Source organism: Melanostigma gelatinosum (genome assembly GCF_949748355.1).
Source record: "Melanostigma gelatinosum genome assembly, chromosome: 19".
Taxonomy (NCBI): Eukaryota; Metazoa; Chordata; class Actinopteri; order Perciformes; family Zoarcidae; genus Melanostigma; species Melanostigma gelatinosum.
This window is the reverse complement of record NC_136652.1, coordinates 219017-239264: the sequence shown is the minus strand read 5'-3', so window position 1 is coordinate 239264 and position 20248 is coordinate 219017. Positions and strand designations below refer to the sequence as shown.

The 20248-nt window shown below is 40.9% G+C and overlaps 1 protein-coding gene across 1 annotated transcript in view; it reads left to right on the top strand.

The window, feature by feature from the left end:
- Nucleotides 1-2414: 2414 nt before the first annotated feature.
- The window catches only part of mcm9 (minichromosome maintenance 9 homologous recombination repair factor), a 35238-nt gene continuing 17404 nt past the window's right edge, over nt 2415-20248 (top strand). Inside the window, exons 1-11 of the mRNA XM_079290331.1 lie at nt 2415-2743; nt 3342-3530; nt 6112-6253; nt 6542-6648; nt 7896-8102; nt 8199-8280; nt 10555-10758; nt 10855-10980; nt 11891-12010; nt 12197-12371; nt 17840-18042. Coding sequence (XP_079146457.1) covers nt 3366-3530; nt 6112-6253; nt 6542-6648; nt 7896-8102; nt 8199-8280; nt 10555-10758; nt 10855-10980; nt 11891-12010; nt 12197-12371; nt 17840-18042 — 1531 coding nt within the window. The 5' untranslated portion in view covers nt 2415-2743; nt 3342-3365. The remainder of the gene's footprint in view (nt 2744-3341; nt 3531-6111; nt 6254-6541; nt 6649-7895; nt 8103-8198; nt 8281-10554; nt 10759-10854; nt 10981-11890; nt 12011-12196; nt 12372-17839; nt 18043-20248) is intronic.

Sequence of the window (20248 nt, the reverse complement as noted above, 5' to 3'; positions counted from 1 at the left end):
TTGACGATCATTTCTGCATTAGGAGCTGCTTGATTTTAGGAGTCTAAAGAGCACAACAACAGGTAAGGACATGTTTGAAGCTGTGTCAGATGCAATTGACAAGATGGGACAAGCTGTGTGGAGTTATAACAGATAGGGCTCCAGCTATGACAGGCGAGCGGAGGTGAGGCTATTAAAATGCAGCGTGTCACCCACCAACAAGCCCTCTGTGCTCAGACAGTCCAGCCCGGCGATGTGATGAACACGGTTGTGAAAACTGTCAACATAATTCGAGCACGAGGGCACTCTACGCAACTTCAATGTTGCGCACTTCCCCACGCAGTCCGAAGTCAAATGTGCTTTTCCAAAGGCCAACCTTTCTGCTAAAAGGGGGAAATACGTGTCTGTGACAACGTCTCTCGTGACAGAACTCAGTCAGTGCTTACGTGGCGGCTGGTCAATAGAGGGCGATAGGGCGCCGCCCCACCTTGAGCCACAACAAACAAAATAAAATGAATAATAATAATAATAATAAACTATACAAATAGTCAATATTTGTGTTTTTGAAATATGGAATCACCCAGTAATATGTGTAAAATATGATATCTGCGGTAAATATATGCTTTTCCTGCATGTCCTCTCTGCGTGTGCACGTCTCAGCAGCGCTGGAGAAACTGCCCAAAAGAGCAGTGACGCAGTTTAGCCAATTGCTGATTAAAGATATAAATGTGTGACATACAATTTAGCCAATCAGCGCCCTCAAATAGATTCAGCTTGGAGCAGAATCGATTCTGCCCCAAGCTGCGCGTTCCCGTCCGGACGAGTCTCTACAGGTGGGCGCGAGCTCCAGCGCGAGCACTACTCCTCCAAGACCCGTTTGAGAGGAGAACTTTGAGGAGAACCTGCAGAGCTGATATCAGATCAGCCTGACCTCACAATCAGACAGCAGACTAGCAGGAAAGGGAAGCAGTACATGTGAAGCTACCAGCTGTAAATAAGATGTCCTGACGTGTTTGTCAAAGTGTTATTTTCTGCTTTTTTTCATGTTGGAATAAATGTTAAATATTTAACTGGAAAGTAGCAATACGTGTTTGATACCTTCATTTATTTAGCATTAAATCATACTGGGATGTTTGCTGAAATTGATTGGATGTGGCACAGCCCTACCTAGAACATGTTCCACCAGCTGCCATGGCTTTCAATATGTTTCTCTCATTGAGAGAGACATCGAGCTGTTCTCAACTCCCTTCTATTTGAATAATGAGTCTGTTCGGCTCAACATACGTGAGCAAACATCTCTGTTAAATCTGAACAAAAGCACATTGAGGACCAAATTTGATTGATTTTGCTCACTTTAACACACTAGGGGTGAGGCGATCGGACCTGAGTGGCCCAGCCCTTGGTATATTTTGCTGTATGTGGCCCTCAGTGAAAAAAGTTTGGACACCCCTGATGTAAATGATTTCTATGTGAATTTGTGTATATTCTGCTCTGTAAAATCTGCTTACTTATTTAAAAAATATATAGTATATGCACATGTGTTACTGCAAGTTAATAAACACGTTTGCTGACGTTTGTTTTGCTGCTGTTAATATTAACTGTCTTGATTGATTTCCTCTGCCTTAGGATTGCTATATATGTATATATATATATATATATATATATATATATATATATATATATATATATATATATATGTATATATATATGTATATATATATATGGATATATATATATATATATATATATGTATATATATATATATATATATGTATATATATATATATATATATGTATATATATATATATATATGTGTATGTGTGAATGAAATAAAACAAAGTTATTGATAAATACATTGTTTTAATTGCAAGAACTATAACTGAAAATGTGTTATTTAACATAGTAACTGATTTAATTAACTGATTATTAATTTAGAAAAACAATATTATGAAAATAAACTATGAATGAATTTTTGAATATATGATTAAAAACACTAAACTAAAAACTTCAAAGTATATCTTCTGAAATATTTTATTGTATTTATGTGTATATATTTATAATCCTGCTGAGCAGGGATTCGAGGCGATGGGAGCAGCAAGAGGGGGGCGGGGCGGGAACAGCATTTCGGAGACCGCATGGTCTATTGCGGTCCTCAAAGGACCCGGCCGACGTAGACCGCGAAGGCTGGGTCCTCCGAAGGATGCAGCCCCTGAATTGAGACTCAGGGAGCTACAGCTGTATACAGGTGGCTCAGGTGACTCAACTAAAATCATAAAACTGATTTACGGCAGCTGACCTGTCGTAACAACAATGGGTGTTCCCAGGAAATGTGGCTCCGCCCGCTCAGCTCGGCAGCTTCTTGGCGGGTGCAGAACGTGTGCCGCTCCCTTGCCGCTGTTGTGACACCTGACTGACGTTTTCCACTGACTAGCCACACGCTTGCCGACAGTGGCAAGTATTGGTACTCGGCGAGTACTACTCGCTGTCTCTCAGGAAAAGACGCAAGTAAGAGAAAAGTACCGTTTGTGTTGAAATGGCCTGTGGAAGGCAGCGATACGTATTTGCTGCGTCTCAGCTGCTACAAATATAAGCAGAAGAAGAGCTTCAGACCCGCCCTGGACAGCTACCGTAAAGAAGAAGAAGAAGACGACGACCTGCCCTGCCCTGCCCAGCTCTCCTCTCCTCCCAGTTCTGCCCGCGCAATACAAGCCGCATGTTTATATCTGTACAGACGAAAGAATGCTTCTGATTTCGTAAGATACGGTATGTGAACGCTTATTTTTTAATTAAAACAATGGTGCAGCTATTGAGGTAACTGAAGTCTCTATGGCTGACTTAAAGACGGTTAACTACACCCATCCGGAGCAAACGTAAGGTCACTTATCACCGGCTGTGCTTTCTCTAACTCGAGACCGCAGATTAGGTGTGCATTATTATTAATACGTTACCAATGTGAGGGCGAACTGCCTCTCTATGTCTCACTTTAATCAGCTACATATTTTGGACTGGACTATTGGCTGGATGATGATAAAGCTACTGGAAACTTTTTTCTATATATTCTAATATTTTATAAATAAATGATTAATTAAGACAATAACCAGAAGACGACAAGTAATTGTAGCAATTTTTGTCACAACAGAGGGCTCTAAAGCCCCATCCTGTTAGTTGATTACTGTCATGTGATTATTTCTGTCTGTGGAGTCCAACAGAAGGAGAGATTTCCAATTATTATTATTCTTGACCGGACATGGTCATATTTCTAACGAGTAGAAATCTGTTGTGAACTTGGTTGAGCTGCTTTAACTGGGACTTTATAAATGTGAAACCTTGACCATTGCATTGTTAATGTCTAATCTTCCAGGTGTTGGGATCACATCACTTCACTATGTTGATGAGCCCCGATCAGGAGGCCCTGATTGGTCGGGTGTTTGAAACCTATCTGATGGATCATCATCATAAGGACATTCTCCAGCTGATTGCAGATACAAATGAAGAGACCCATCATCCTGTGGTTATTAATGCCATGACTTTGTTTGAAGCCAATATGGAGGTAATTGCAACACAATTCAAAACACAATCTACTGTATTCTAAATGGATAAAAGTAAGTCAGTGTGCTTTAGACTTGTTCAACTTAAGCCAGGCAATATGGTTCAAATCTGTATGACATTATGAAGCATATTCTTCCTGTACGAATATATCACAATGTTACATATGTAATCACCTGTAAAATAATCAACTTAAAGTAAATTCAATATACTGTGTTTCTGCCATCAGGTATTGCATGTTAAATATTTGAAGAATTCTTTCTTCAAATATTTAACAGCGAACCTTCAATACTCTTGAAGCCACTTTCTAATGACATTTTACTTGGAAAACCACAATTTTATAAATACACAGTATGATCTTATCAAAACATAGATTATTTGTATAAATACTCAACATCAGTTTTTCTTCAATGCACCTTTCCTAAGATTATGATCATGGAAACTAATCCATTCAATTACAGCCCACACTAAACTCCGAACAGCTGACCTGTCAATTATCATGCTTTACCTGTAAATGCTAGTCCACATATCCATCAAGTTCTGTAGTTCATTTTGTTTCTAAATATGTAAATCCTTCCGTGTGTTATCCTGCGTTGCTCTGGGTTATATGTCGTTTAATCGGCTTTTCGGCCTGAACGTCAAAGCAATAAATATCAAACTAGATGTATAAACCTGGAACTGAACATCAAGTAACCATAACAAATCTAGTTGGGGGAGAGGAAAGTGAATCATCCCGTTATCAGTTTGAGTTTATGGTGCGTTTTACTTCTGTCAGCGAGTGTTCGCTGTTTTTAGTAAACCATTTTTTGTCTCTGAATTGAACATCCTGAAGTGAGATTTGGTGAATTATATTGTTGGAATATATTCTGTTCTGTGTTTTATGCCTGGCCAGGATTACATTGTGAATGCCACTCTTATAAATCATTCATGGTGCTGCATATTCCATGAGGACGACCCTAAAGTGTGATTTAATCTCATGAATGGATAGGGATGTGGCTGGATTATTTAGAGGAGAGGTCGCCAAATTGGTAAATAAATTAAAGCATTTGATGAATAATTTCTGTTTCTCCCAGTCTGCTTGTCTATAGGGGTCAAAGAGCAGAGAGTGTTGCGTTGTATATTAATTAAAGAGATCATTTAAAGTGTAAACGGGTCAGATATGACACCAATACCATTGGTCAGCTTGCTGCTCCTCTGGACCACAAAGGTTTAGCCCACATGTTCCAACCCTGTTGCAAGAATAGTGTGTTTTAGGATTTCTCATGGAGTGGAGAATTCCTTTCTGAAAAAAGTGTCTCAAACTAAATAATAATTAAATGTAATTTAATGGCTGGAGGGCTCTGGGTGGCCAAGCCGATCGGTTAACCTGTTAACCTGTTCTGATGCAGCTTTAAAAAGTGCAGGGATGTGACTGTCAGAAGTGGCAGCCCTATTGGTTACTAGGAGTGCAACGGATCACACACCTCATGAGACAAATATAACTTTGCTTTCCATTTATTAATGAAAGAAGTCCAAGAACACTGAATGCAAAGAACGTTGGCCTATAGTCTTAGATAAAAAAAATATTGTATATATATATATATATATATATATATGTATATGTGTATATATGTATATGTGTATATATATATATATATATATATATATATATATATATATATATATATATATATATATATATATATACACCAACAGCAGCAAACTGCTTCTTGGAAGTTAGTTTAACTGAGCACCTTTTTAACATGGCTATGTCAAATTACTTTGTATTTTCACAATCTGTACCAGTATTTTTCTTTCTCCCAAAATATTAGTATTAGCTTGTTTTTTTTAGTTAAGACCTTGTCCGTCCGTCCGTCCGTCCGTCCGTCTGTCCCGTCCGTCCGTCCGTCTGTCCCGTCCGTCCGTCCGTCCGGGGCAACGATTAAAATATTTTATCGCGATTAATCGCATTGTTATGGCAAAAGTTCAATAATGAATTCAAAAGTAGTGTATTGTGCACTTTTATTTTAAAAGTACTGCTATATGAACAAAAGGGCAATCACATTTGGTTCACGAGATGCAGGCAGCATGTTTTATACTTAATGTGCATATAATTCATACTTTGTTGGCATCTTATTCTGAAAACCAGATGTTCGTCTGAAGAAACCGGATGTTGTCTCGCGTTAATCTTTCCGCAAACTTTCAAAGTCCTTCACTCGCTCCCGATCTGTGCCGTTTAAATGCGTTTACTGTGAATTTCAGCATATAGGTGCACTAACATGTAAGTGTCTGCTGAGTTGACCACAGAGATCTGAGTGTCTGCTGACTTTACTGCAGCGATGTCCAACTGACTATAGGATGTTTGCTGGCTTTTATACCACTGCTCTTGTCATCCTCTTGTTGTTATGTCTATGTATTGTCTCTTGTCTTTCAATTAAAAATAAAATAAATAAATAATAAAAAATGCGTTAACGCGCTATAAAATAATTGTCGGCGTTAATTAATGAATGCATTAACGCGATAATAACGTGTTAACTTGCCCAGCACTAATGTATATATATCTATCTATCTTGCACTAATGCTATGGTATCTCTACTACGCCTCAGGTTGGGGATTATTTCAACGCCTATCCCCATGATGTCCTTGCTCTATTTGATAAAGTGTTACACAGAACAGCACTGGAGTTATCGCGGTATGGAGGACAAAGAACCGAGAGAATGAGACACACTCTTCATGCCCGCATTACAGGTCAGACATCCAATTGGGAATGATGGTCAGATGCCTGTTCAGCACTTTAGTTAACTGTGCTGTACAAATACAGTCTGACTTGACTTGGGACGTTGCACCGATTTTATTTATTTTAGCTATAATAATAATAATATGTCTGAGGTGCTGGGGGGGTGTCGATGGGGAAGGCCCTCTCCCATCTCCATGTAATTGCACACATGATAAAACCTTAGTTGGATGAAGACTTTAAATACTGCCCCTATTGGATACAAGTCACCTCTCTGTTTATTGACTCATTTGTGTGCCCAGGTCTTCCAGTGTGTCCAGAGCTGACCAGAGACACCATTCCCAGGTCCAGAGATGTAGGACACTTTCTGTCTGTCACTGGAACTGTCATACGCACCAGTGCTGCCAAGGTAATGGCATGGCAGGGATCAGTTCATCCATTCACACACATTCATACTGATGACAGAAACTACCAGGTAAATGGACTGTACTTGTATCGCGCTTTTCTAGTCTTCCGACCACTCAAAGCTCTTTACACTACATGTCATCATTCACCCATTCACACCCATTCATACACTGATGACAGGAACTGCCATGCAAGGTGCCACCTGCCAATCAGGACTAAACACATTCATACCCATTCTTACACCGATGGCATAGCAATCAGGAGCAAGGACACACGGGTCGACAGGGAGCGATCTGCCGATTGGAAGACGACCCGTTCTATCTCTGAGCTGCAGCGTCTTTTTGTCTGACGTGTCAGCTGTGGAGATGATTTTCCCCTTGATGAAAATAAAGTCGAAAGTGTAACATAGTTATTCTCACTTTTTTCATTGTTTGTCCACGCATTAAGTGACAATGTTGTATAACCTTTTAACTTTAATCTTACATTGTTTTTAGGTTTATTTTATAAACATCTGCCTTTGGAACTGCAGATGAAAAATAGCCTTTTGGCTAACTCTGGCACATTTGCAGAAATGTTTTTATTAATGTGCACTGTCCCATTCAAATAAACCAATAAATTAAATATCCATGTCATGTGAGATGCTAAATCAGTCCACTTTCAAAACAAATATTACAGTTACCATTGCAGAAAATTTCATTTTATATGTAACACCATTTATCACATTGACTGAACATGGTCAAACCACATACTATGTTTTGACATAGTTTTGTTATGATTCAGTTGTTAAACAAGGTCTATAATGTGCTTATCAACAAAATGACTATATTACTGTGGGGAACAAAGAAGGCTCTGCCTCTCCCACCAGTATCCCTGACTGAAGGAATATTTGACCAGTAGAGTAGAAAGGAGTCCCCTGGCTGTGATGGCAGCAGCACATTAAACATACACTACAAAGAAAAAATACTTAAGATATGATGATGATGATGATAGTAATAGAACAGAAATGTACAAAAAAAAAACTACTCGTAAAATCACTACTAGTGATAGGATGCCTTGATGAGGAAGTAGGTGGCCAACAGTGGGACAGAAATATGCATAAAGGGACGTGAGTAAGGGTTAGGTAATGGCTGATGAGATGCAGACATACATTTTGGAGCTGGTTGTAAATTGGTGGATCTTCATGCTGTTGCAAGTGTCTGTGTTCCCTCTCTGTCTAGAGAGTCATGAGAGATCCTTCTCTTCCTCTCATAGGTTTTGGAATACGAGCGTGATTACATGTGCGCAAAGTGTCATCATGTCTTCACTGTGCAGGCTGATTTTGACCAGTTCTACATCTTTGTCCCACCCGTGGCCTGTCCTAATCCTCATGGCTGTAATTCGTTCAAATTCAGCTGTCTGGCTGGAGGATCTCAGCCTGCTGCCTGCAGGGACTTCCAGGAGATCAAGATACAAGAGCAGGTAGGACAGCTATGCATGTGTTATTGTTCATTTGCAGAGTGTGTATGGATTTAACGTTTGGTCAGTGTAAATCTCTCCTCCCCACCACACACACAGGTGCAGAGGCTGTCAGTGGGCAGTATTCCTCGCGCTATGCTGGTGGTTCTGGAGGACGACCTTGTCGACAGTTGTAAATCTGGTAAGAACTGTAAATAGTTAGCTTTGTTAACAGTAACACCTATAACCAGCTTCTCCAAATGTATGCACATGTGTACCCAAGCAAACAGAAGGCTTTGTCATTATATTGACTGCCAGTGATGACCCAGTCACATCACCAACTGCCTCAAAGTGATCAGAGTCTTCTGATATATCATTTCCACTTTTCTAGTACAACAATGTGTTTAGAAAATTAAAATTACTAAATTAAAAGCTGTTCACATATCTATGACAAAATACACTCTAGGTCCTGTCTGCTGATGTGGGACAAAGCATTGTTGCAGCATGAAGTTTGAAATTAAATGAGACACCGTATGATGGCGCAGTGTGCAATGCCATGCTTATACGATAGCTTTCAGTAACTGACACATTAAATCTATGGGGTGCTCCTAGTAGATGATGTAACTGTTTATGGGGTGCTCCTAGTAGATGTAAGTGTTTATGGGGTGCTCCTAGTACAGGGGTCGGCAACCTTTACTATCCAAAGAGCCATTTTGCTCTATTTTCCACCAAATGAAATTTGTCTGGAGCCGCAAAGGCTATTTGATATCACAGCTTATAATGTTTTGTATATAGTTATATTATACATACAAAAACTATAGTTTGTTGTATTTATGAAATTATAGAACAAGAATAAAGACAATTCTTGACATTTTATTGCTATTTTACTTGTTATAACAATATCAAACTCTTATGAAGAGGAGAGTTTGCTGCAGCAGTTGAGAAATCATCTCCAGCGTGATACTTTTCAGCAAATGCTGTTTGTTCTAGAAGTGTCATTCAACATTACATTGTTTGTACATATCAAACATACAGGTAAGCCAGCATCGGCAGTGAAAGCAAATGAATACGTCCACGCAGAATTAAACTCTGTTTTCCTCCGTGACCGTTTACCGAGGGCGGGGGTCTGAAAATCATGATTAGCCACCTGCAGGGAAAGGCGCTTGACAGGTGTAATAGGATGTGACGCACATTTTAGTTGACAAAATATTAAAACATGTTTATTTAAGGTCAGGTATTACTGACCTTGTTGTCTTTACTAGCAGCTGTTGTCCAGTTAAAGTCTGCATAATTACGGAGGAAGCAGCTGTTATTGGAGCGATTAGCGGCGTTATCAGACCTACGGAGCGGCCGTCTAAAGTCACGTTAGCGGCTTTGAGCAACCAATCCACTGCCTGTTTACACCGGTACCCACCCAGTGTACGTGAATAGTCACGTGATATTCGATTTCAGGTGTTTGAGTCTGGACGGAGATCATTTAGAACAGTGGTCCCCAACCTTTTTTGCACCACGGACCGGTTTCATGCAAGACAATATTTTCACGGACCAGCCTACAAGGTTTGGCGGAAAAACACGACGAAATAAAATGATACGATCGGCATGGAAACAAATATAAAATGCATAAATAAATACAACTCACAATAACACTGAATCAGTGGCAGCCCTGAGCTTGTTTCTCTGCAACGAGACGGTCCATCTGGGTTAATGGGAGACAACGACACCCGAAGTGTTTTCCTTATGTCCAGTCTACTCAGTCATTTCGTTTTGATTGCCGTCACTGCAGAAAATCCTGCTTCACAAAGAGGATGTGTGAAATGGAAGCAGAGTTTTCAGTGCTTTAGTGGCGATCTCAGGATATTCAGCCTTGATTTTAATCCAAACACCAGCAGAGTTGTTGTCTCAAACATTTAAGGCCACCGTCATTTACAGTCTCCAGCAGCTGATCCTCTGTCGCCACATATTCTGTAGAGCGTCAGAATTACTCCCGATATTTAATCAGACTCCTGATATTGTCTGTTAAATGAAGCTTTCTTTTTCTTGGAAGTTGTCTGCTCTTCTTTTGTCTCCTGAGTGGCCTTTCTCCCTTTGCAAAGACACTCTCCAAAAGTTATTTACAAATTTTCGCTAGTTTGCGGGCTTCATTTTTGAGGTAACTTATCACGTGACGAGACAAGCGTCTTGACATGTCAAGAGGCACAGGCGGAGGAAATTGCCAGAGAATCCGGTCATTTTTCAAAATAAAACTTCTTTCAGACTCTGATAATCAACAAAACGGAAATAATATAATATTTATTCTTTCTGTGCAGCCCGGTACAAAATGATCCACGGGCCCACTGATTTAGAAAACGATGCTGAAACGCCGCGTGGACAGAGATCGTTTAACAAAAACGGATTAGTGTGGATGTAGGCTCAGGGAGCCGCAGGTTGCCGACCCCTGTCCTAGGAGATGATGTAACTGTTTATGGGGTGCTTCTAGGAGATGATGTAACTGTTTATGGGGTGATGTACCAGCGCTGGAAGCCCTTTTATGATGGCACTCGTTGTGATTTGGAGCTGGTCCTCAAAGCTAACAACATAGAAGTAAACAACCAGCAGGCTGCTGCTGCTCTTCTTCTCATGAAGGATGTTCAGAAGGAGTTTAAAGACTTCTGGAATATCTACAAATGTGATCCCATAGCTGGTGGGTAAGAATTGCCTCATAACATTCAAAACTCAACCATGTTTTTATTTTATCTAATTTGTATTTATTTTTTAATGCTCCTCCTTCTCTCTGTAGGTAGGAACCAGATCTTGTTGAGCCTGTGCCCACAGGTATTTGGCATGTTTGTGATTAAACTGGCGGTTTCCATGGTATTGGCTGGTGGGGTGCAGAGAGTGGATTCTTCTGGGACCATGATCAGAGGTATCTTTCTCTGTCATATTTCACATGTGTCACATAAAGTAAGGAAAAATATCAATAGCCAGAGAGTTTACACGTTTATAATGCAATATACTGCATTGTCACGGCACAGGTAGTACTGCTACAATGATTCTCTTAAGGTCTAGGGCAGGGGTATTCAACTAAAATTCCAAAAGGTCCAGAAACATCTAACGCTCGTTGGGCTTCTTGTTGTGTATGCAGGTTTACATACACATGATAAATAAATGTCTTTGTGATAATAACATTGTATCATCTCATTTATTTGACAAGGGTTTTGCTTGTTAAACTGTAAGTGGATTTTATATATTTGTTGAATACCAATCAAACTAAGAGCGATCAATTAGTTAAACTAATACAGTGTTAATATTTGAATGGGCCCCGGGACACTTTGTACTTGAAAAGTTGGGCCCCGAGGTCAAAAAGGTTCAGAACCCCTGATCTAGATCCAATTATGAGCCACAGTAAATTTCGTAGAAATCGGACCCAGTGTGTAGGAGTTCTCAATAATGTGTTTGCATCATCCATGTCTTAAGGCTATCCGTACCAAATTCTAGACTCATCAGGTCACCTGGCTAGGAGGAATAATTAAAAGTATAAAATATCATATTTCCTTTAGCCAGTAGGCGGCGCTATGAGTTATTGAATTGAAGTATGTTCAAGCTTGAAGTAGCATCATGCATAAGAAGTTTTGTGCAGATTGGATAATGTACCTTGGACAACTTCCTTTTTCATGCCGAATGACTCATGCCAACAGGGCGTGAGACCCGCCCTGTTGAGATTGAAAACCCGAAAAACCAACAAATGACAACCTGTGGCCATGACAATATGGAGACTGACAAATGTTTTTTCTATGCTGGATTTTCTCACAACGACTTCATCTCTTCCTCTCTAGGGGAGTGTCATATGTTGCTGGTCGGCGACCCTGGCACAGGGAAATCTCAGTTTCTAAAGTATGCAGCTAAGATCATCCCTCGCTCTGTACTCACAGCTGGAATTGGATCAACAAGTGCAGGTAGGCTGTGTTCTCTGTCAGCTCTCTTGTCAGTGCTGTATATTATCCATTTATCAGGAATTTGTCAATCAAGAGCTTAATGTTCTCACATAAAGAATTTGACATGCTTACATATAAACATATCCAATCACTTCATGTTTTGCTGGATGAACAAAATGTATTGACAAATCATGTCATTTGTTGAAGGACTGACCGTAGCGGCGGTGAAAGATGGAGGTGATTGGCATCTGGAAGCAGGAGCCCTGGTCCTGGCAGATGGTGGTTTGTGCTGCATTGATGAATTCAACAGTATCAAGGAACACGACCGCATCAGCATCCATGAAGCTATGGAACAACAGTCTATCAGTGTGGCCAAAGCTGGGTAGGACAGTCATGCCAACATGTCCAAATGGTCACAGAATTAGAACACAGACATTCATCTAGGTTTATTGGGGTTTTGCTGTAATAAGGTATACAAAGGCGACTGTGGCTCAGTGGTAGAGCAGGGTCATCCTTCAATCAGAGGATTGGAGGTTCGATCCCCGACTCCGCTAGTCCATTTCAATGTGTCCTTGGGCAAGACACAAATTACTGCTGCGGTTTATGAATTGGTATGAATGCATAGATAGATCCTGATGATGGGCAGGTGGCACCTTGCATTGTGTCCCCTGCCATCTGTTTGTGAATGGATGAATGATGTGTGAATGGATGACATGTAGTGTTAAAGAGCTTTGAGTGGTTGGAAGACTAGAAAATAACTATACAAGTGCAGTCCATCCATTACAAGGTCTTTGAAAATAGCAGTTTCAGGTGTAAAATCTGTTGTGACAAATGTCATGTCACTGATGCATAGAGCTGCCTCTGTAACCTGAGGCTCATCATGCTTTTGTGTATTCTTGCCCCTCTGTTATGCTGTGTTCACACCGAGGCGTCACGAATGGAGTGATGTGTATCACTCAAATTCCCCTCATTTGCGCAAGTTGAAATTTTTCAACTCTGGTCAGAAATTTGCGTGACGCTGTATCGCGAAAGCCTATCAGCGTTGAGGTTTCCTCCTGTCATCACTGACATTCTGCCGTTGTTGAATCAGGAAAAAAATATTGTAGCCGTAGATGGGCACCCAGAGCTCTACGATACCTCATATTAGTAGAGATCGGACGCCTTTTTCAATATGCGTGCTTGTCTTCTCGTGGACTTGTGAAACGTCATCAGTCTCAGCCCAAGTACTGTTCCAATTCAAAGTTCGCATCGAGCCAAGCAAGGTCCAAATGCCCGGATGTGGCTTGCTCCTCCCATTTTACCGGGGATGCATCGGAGGTGACTTGGGTACATCCCAAGTCTCTTAATTGTCATTTCCTCGCTTGAACCGGAAGTTGTTCTGCACCGGCATATTGACGGCCGTCCCAAAGCTCTTATTTAGCTCGGAGGAGCAAGGATCGAGGAGGGATCTTGTCTTGCTTTTGTTTATCTGTACTTTTTCCACACGCTGCATCCAACGTAGTCTGCCGAAGTCTCCCTCCACCGTTGCCAGTGAGCAACGGACCTTCAAAATAATAATTTTTAAAAAACTGCGTTAACGCGCGATAAAATAATTGTTGGCGTTAATTAATTAATGCGTTAACTTGCCCAGCCCTAATATATATATATATATATATATATATATATATATATATATATATAATATAATACACATATATAATAATATATCATTTTTTATTTTCAATGGAAATGAAAAAAGCGAGGTTGTCATATTTAGTTTGATTGTAAAAATACTTTACAGTAAAAAAAAAAACGGATTAAACTCATTAGAAAGACCAGCTGAGGTGGTGATGTCATCAAGTAAGCTGCTGTTCCAATTGTCTGTACTGCGTTCTCTGGACTTGGATTCCAGACTCCCAGTCCGGAGGCCAAGAGTACCCAAGTCCGTACTTGTGAAAGGAGACAGGCCCTATGTCTATAAACCATATGATACAAAGAATAAAAACAACGCTGCTGTATTTATGCATATATGACGATATGTTGAGTGTTGATGGAGCAATTTTAAAAGTTATTTGCTATTCTGCTCTTGTGTAGAGAACTAACCAGTGGCGGGCCATGTGTTTTATACCTGGGCCTTCAGTGCTGTCCTACTACAGTTTAGCCACCTCCCAATAACTTCATTATGACGCTACAGGTTATTAGGGGTGTAACAATACACGTATTCATATTGAACCGTTCGGTACGAGGCTCACGGTTCGGTACGAGGCTCACGGTTCGGTACGAGGCTCACGGTTCGGTACGAGGCTCACGGTTCGGTACGAGGCTCACGGTTCGGTACGAGGCTCACGGTTCGGTACGAGGCTCACGGTTCGGTACGAGGCTCACGGTTCGGTACGAGGCTCACGGTTCGGTACGCATTACGAATCAAACAATACGTTTGAATAACACTATCTCATTTGGAAAATGCAGAAGCTTAAATTGTGGGAAATATAATGTTCTCTCTCGGTGGAGCCACTGCGCTCAACATGGCAACCCACCTAACGTAACAGGCAATGGGTCCGCCCACCACGGAAGAAGAACATTGTACTCTGGTGAGGCACGCTATGCTAAACTAGCTTAGCAGGAAAACAACAGCAGCACACGCTACAAACTCCCCGCAGCATTTAGGCAGCTGTTCCCTACTGATTCAAACAGGGCTAAAGCAACAGCCACACAATCTCGATTCCTCTAGAACCAGCGGTTCCCAAACTTTTTAGGCCACGCACCCCCTTCTACATCCCGACCGGGTTCACGCACCCCCAACCCCCCCCCCCCCACACACACACACACCTTAAAAAAAAAAAAGCAACAGAGCCGCATAAAAATCGGACGAATGAGAGAACAGTTTGCTCGCGCGTGGCGTTTGTTTACAAGATAAAAAACACAAAAACTCTTCCTGCACCGTGCCTTCGAAAAGGTAACGGACGTAACGTTACGAAGGTAACGGACGATTGGCCAGATTGGCCACATCTGTAGGCTCGTCTACTTGCAGAGAGTGAAACTCACTCTTCTTCACGCGACCGACTAATGTAGCCAGGATGTCTTCGGACAAAGCATCGATGCGGCGCGACTCAGTGTTGTTGGACACCGGGATCATGTCCAACTTTTTTTGCTTCTCTCTCCAATCGATGCATTGCAAATCACATCACGTGATGCAGTTCAGCCAATCAAATATGAGTATTCTGACAAGTTTCCTGATTCGAGTGAGGTTTACACACACCGTGACACACGGGGCTGAGACGAGGAAATAGAAAGAAGAGCAGGAACATTGCGCTGATCAAAGAAGTTATCTCACATGACACAAACGTGTTCAGAGAGAATATCATTTATAAGCAAGAATGAACAGAATCTTATATGTTAATTATTCCCACAGGCAGTTAAATCTACCCCTGTCAAGCGCTTTTCCCTGCAGGTGGCTGATCATGATTTTCAGACCCCCGCCCTCTGTAAACCATCAATGGATAAATCCAAAAAAAGAAAAGTCACGGAGGAAAATAGAGTTTAACTCTGCGTGGACGTCTTCATTTGCTTTCACTGCCAACGATGCTGGCTTACCTCTATGCTTCCAGAACAAGCACACAGCATTTTCTGAAAAGTGTCACGCTGGAGATGAGAGACAAAGAGCGATTTCTTAGCTGCTGCAGCAAACTGAGCTCTTCATAAGAGTTTGATATTGTTGTATGAGGTAAAATTGCAGTAAAATGTCAAGAGTTGTCTTTATTCTTGTTCTATATTTTCATAAATACAACAAATTATAGTTTTTGTATGTATAATGTAACGATATATACAACTTTATAAGCTGTGATATCAAATAGCTTTTGCGGCTCCAGACAAATTTTATTTGGTGGAAAATAGGGCAAAATGGCTCTTTGGGTAGAAAAGGTTGCCGACCCCTGGTCTAGATATAACCACGATCCATGGAAACCTGTGAGGCGAGAAAGCACAAAGGCTCCGGGGAAGAAGCAAAGTTAGTAATGAGCATTAATGGGACAGGAATTCATACAGAAGGAGATGAAGAGAGAGGAGCTCAGTGTATCCTCGGAAGTCCTCCGTCAGTCTAGGCCTATAGCAGCTTATCTAGGGGCTGCCCAAGGCAAACTTGAGCCAGCCCTAACTATAAGCACTATCAAAAAGTAAAGTTTTAAGCCTACTCTTAAATGTGGTGAGTGCGTCTGCCCTCCAGACTGAAACGGGAAGCTGGTTCCGCAAAAGAGGAGCTTGATAACTCGGGGCTCTGGCTCCCATCCTACTTTTTAAGACTAGGTACCACAAGTAACCCTGAATTTAGGGAGCTCAGCTCTCTAGTAGGGTAATAGGGTCCTATAAGCTCCTTAAGATATGATGGTGCCATACCAATTCGGGCTTTGTAGGCAAGGAGAAGAATTTTTAATTATATTGTAGAAGCCAGTGCAGAGAAGCTAATACAGGAGTAATATGATCTCTTTTCTTAGTTTCTGTTTGTACATGTGCTGCAGCATTCTGAATCAACTGGAGAGATTTAAGAGACTTATTAGAGCAGCCTGATAATAAGGAATTGCAGTAATCTAGTCTAGAGGTAACAAATGCATGAACTGATTTTTTAAATATTATGTAGGTGAAAAAAGGCGGTCCTTGAAATGTGTTTTATCTGGGAGTTAAAAGACAAATCCTGCTGGTCAAAGATAACTCAGAGATTCTTTATGGTGCTGCTGGATGCCAGAGCAATGCCATCTAGAGAAACTATATCATCAGATAACTGATTTCAGAGGTGTTCAGGGCCGAGTAGAATAACTTCACTTTTGTCTGAGTTTAACATTAGGAAGTTGCAGGTCATCCAGCTTTTTATGTCCTGAAGACATGCTTGAAGTTTAATGAGCTGGTTGGTTTCATCTGGCTTGATCGATAGATATAATTGATCGATTGATATAATTGGGTATCATCTGCATAACAATGAAGGTTTTTGGAGACTTTTCTGATAATATTGTCATGGAAGCATATACTGGATAAGGTGAATACAAATGGTCTAAGCACATAACCTCGTCAAACTCTTTGACTAATTTAGGTTAATTGATGACTCTAAATTGACCGTAGGTGGTAATGTGAGCGTAACTCGTTGTATGTCTCTATGTGTCAGCCCTGCAATAGTCTGGGGACAGTAAAGGATTTGCCAAATGTCAGCTTAGATCGGCTCCAGTCCCTCGCGACCCTGAATAGGATAAGTGGTTACAGATAATCAATTGACTGGATAATTAACATACTAAATAATCACTTTCCTCTTGCATATTTGGTAATGAGGTAATCCAAAAGAAACTGAATAATTTTAAAATTGTGATATTTGGATTATGTTCATGATTGCATGTTTTAACAGGTAACTACATTACATTACAGTCATTTAGCAGATGCTTTTATGCAAAGCGACTTACAATTCAGATTCTATCACACCGTAGGCACAGCTATGGGAGCAATTTTGGGGTTAAGTGTCTTGCTCAAGGACACATCGACGTGTAACTAGCGGAGCCAGGGTTCGAACCACCGATCCTTTGATCGAAAGACGACCTTGCTCTCCACTTACCCACCGTCACCCCGGTAACTAGTAATTTTATCGGATTACATTTTTAAAGTAACTCTTACAACCCTGCCAACGAGTTACCACTATCATCTCTGAGGTAAGAGATGATAGTGGTAACCAGATGGATTAGATTTGTCATCCAGTCCTATACAACATTATCCTAGAAAACACTTTCTCACACTTTTATTCAGAAAAACAATATTGTTGTTTGTAAGCAAAGTAAAGATTGACTTGAGTCAATGAGTTTATTCTATATCCTGCTTTACATTGTCTCCTCTTTACAGTATGGTGTGTAAGCTGAATACTAGAACCAGCATCCTAGCAGCTGCCAACCCTAAAGGCCAGTACGATCCCAACGAGCCACTGTCTGTCAATGTGGCTCTGGCCAGCCCTTTGCTGAGTCGCTTTGACCTGGTTCTAGTTCTGCTGGACACCAGAAATGCAGAGTGGGACCACATCATCTCCTCTTTCATTCTAGAGGACAGAGGTATAGTATAAGTGTTTGAATTTAGAAAAAAATGCTAAAATCAAAACAACTACTTTCAGAAAATGCATTTTGATGATATTAATATTTGAATGATTGTTATTATGTTATTTATTACAATATGGTGATGCTATTACAAAACCATCACAGGTGAATTAGTATATAACTGTTATTTTACCTAATTCATTTTTTTTTGCATTTCTGTATAGTGTGGTCAAAGCTGGTATTTGTGCACAATTGCAGATAAAGATTTGGCTACATGCATTAATATTTTGTTTTTTGAAACATTGACATAATTAAACAAAGCATGTAAGACAAACTTTGAACCGGTAAATAAGTAGAACAAGAAATATAATGGAATTTAAAAAGATATAAAACTGTGTGTGTGCGTGTGCGCTCGCACGCACAGATATTGGGCCGCAGAAGGCGCCTTCTCTACTTCTCCAAGGGGTTGTTTTAAATTTGAGAGCTCATTAAACTCTGAAATCTGTTGACAGAGTTGAATTTTTCAGAATAAATGCTATTTAATTCATTACATTTTCAGAAGAAATACATCTGTCTTTTTATTTTTATTTTTTTGGTTGCCATGATATTTTGTGTTCCTATTTGGATTCCCAGCTTCAAAATGTCTCTCTCTGTCAAGCATTGTGCTCTGGAAGTGGTCGTGGCACTTGGTCGTGCACCTGTGAATTTTTTGTAACGATGGCGATCAGAGCTTTTCAGACGTGGCTGTCACTAATAGTTCACTAATATAAGCATGCACCAATTTGTTTTTAAATGCTTGACAAACAGGAGGACATTTGAGTGAATATTTTGCAGCCAAATCAAATTGTTAACAGGATTTTCAACCTTCATTTTGTTAAAATGTATCAATCTGGAGAAATATACATCAACAGTAGCATCATATATCAGCAAATGTGGTGATGATGTGGTAATCACAAAGACAATTAGATCATTCCCCAACCAGAAAGTCTGGATGAATGGAGAGCTGATGGCACTATCCAAAGCCAAAAAAACCTGCCTTTTGGTCAGGTGACAAGGAAGCATACAGTATCGCTAGAGCAACACTGAAAGCTGGTATCAAGGAGGCAAAGCGGAGGTGTCAAGAGAAACTAATGAGACCTCAACAACACTAAAGCTATGTGGCAGACAATCCAAAATGACGAAGGCTAAAAAAGCAAGAGTTCACCCATCATTTGTGAGGTCACGCTGCCAGATGAGCGGAACACCTTTTATACTCACTTTCATCTCCTCAACAAAGAGTCAGCTGTCAAGTCTACCAGAGGACCGCCCACATATTCACAGAGGATGTGAGAAAATCACTGATGAGTTAATATGAGTAAAGCTGCTGGGCCTGATAACATCCCTGGTCCAGTCTAATGCTGCGTTCACACCGGTCGCGTTGATTTTTTGACGCGCGTCGAGATTACATACAAAGTCTATGCACAGACGCGATGAGACTGGCCCGCCTCGATTTTGCGATCCCGCGGCGCGTTGGACGCGTTATTGCAGTGCGGTGGACGCGGTGGACGCGTTGGACGCCGCAAAATCGCCAACGCGCGAGTTGAAATTTTTCAACTTCAGCGACATAATCGCGTGACGCTGTGGCGCGATAGCCTATCAGCGTTGAGTTGCTCCCCCTGTCATCACTGGCTTCCTGCCGTTGTTGAATCAGGAAATAAATCCTGTCGCCGTCTGTGTTCACCCAGAGCGCTACGATACCTCATATCAACAGAGACCGGACCAAACTATGTGTATGCATGTGTGTGTGTAAACCATACGGTACAAACAATAAATAGACGCTGCCGTATTTACGTCTACGTGACGTTATTGAGTGCTGGTGGAGCTGCTACGATGTTAGCATAGCCTAGCACCGATCCATCAGAGCTCCATTGAGAAGACCAGTAACCTACAAATCGGTATCATTACGTAGTTATTTCGGAGTCCCTTTTTGTCGGAGAAGACAAGTACAAATCGGCATCATTACGTAGTTATTTCGGAGTCCCTTTTTGTCGGAGAAGACAAGTACAAATCGGCATCATTACGTAGTTATTTCGGAGTCCCTTTTTGTCGGTTTATTGCCGTTGAATCACAGCAAAAAATCAGTTTATTTTGTGTTCCTACAGCTGTAGTAAACAGCGACCGGTGGCTTGCTAGACAGTGAATACAGCTCGATACAATCCACGGAGCTCCTCTGAACAATATTATG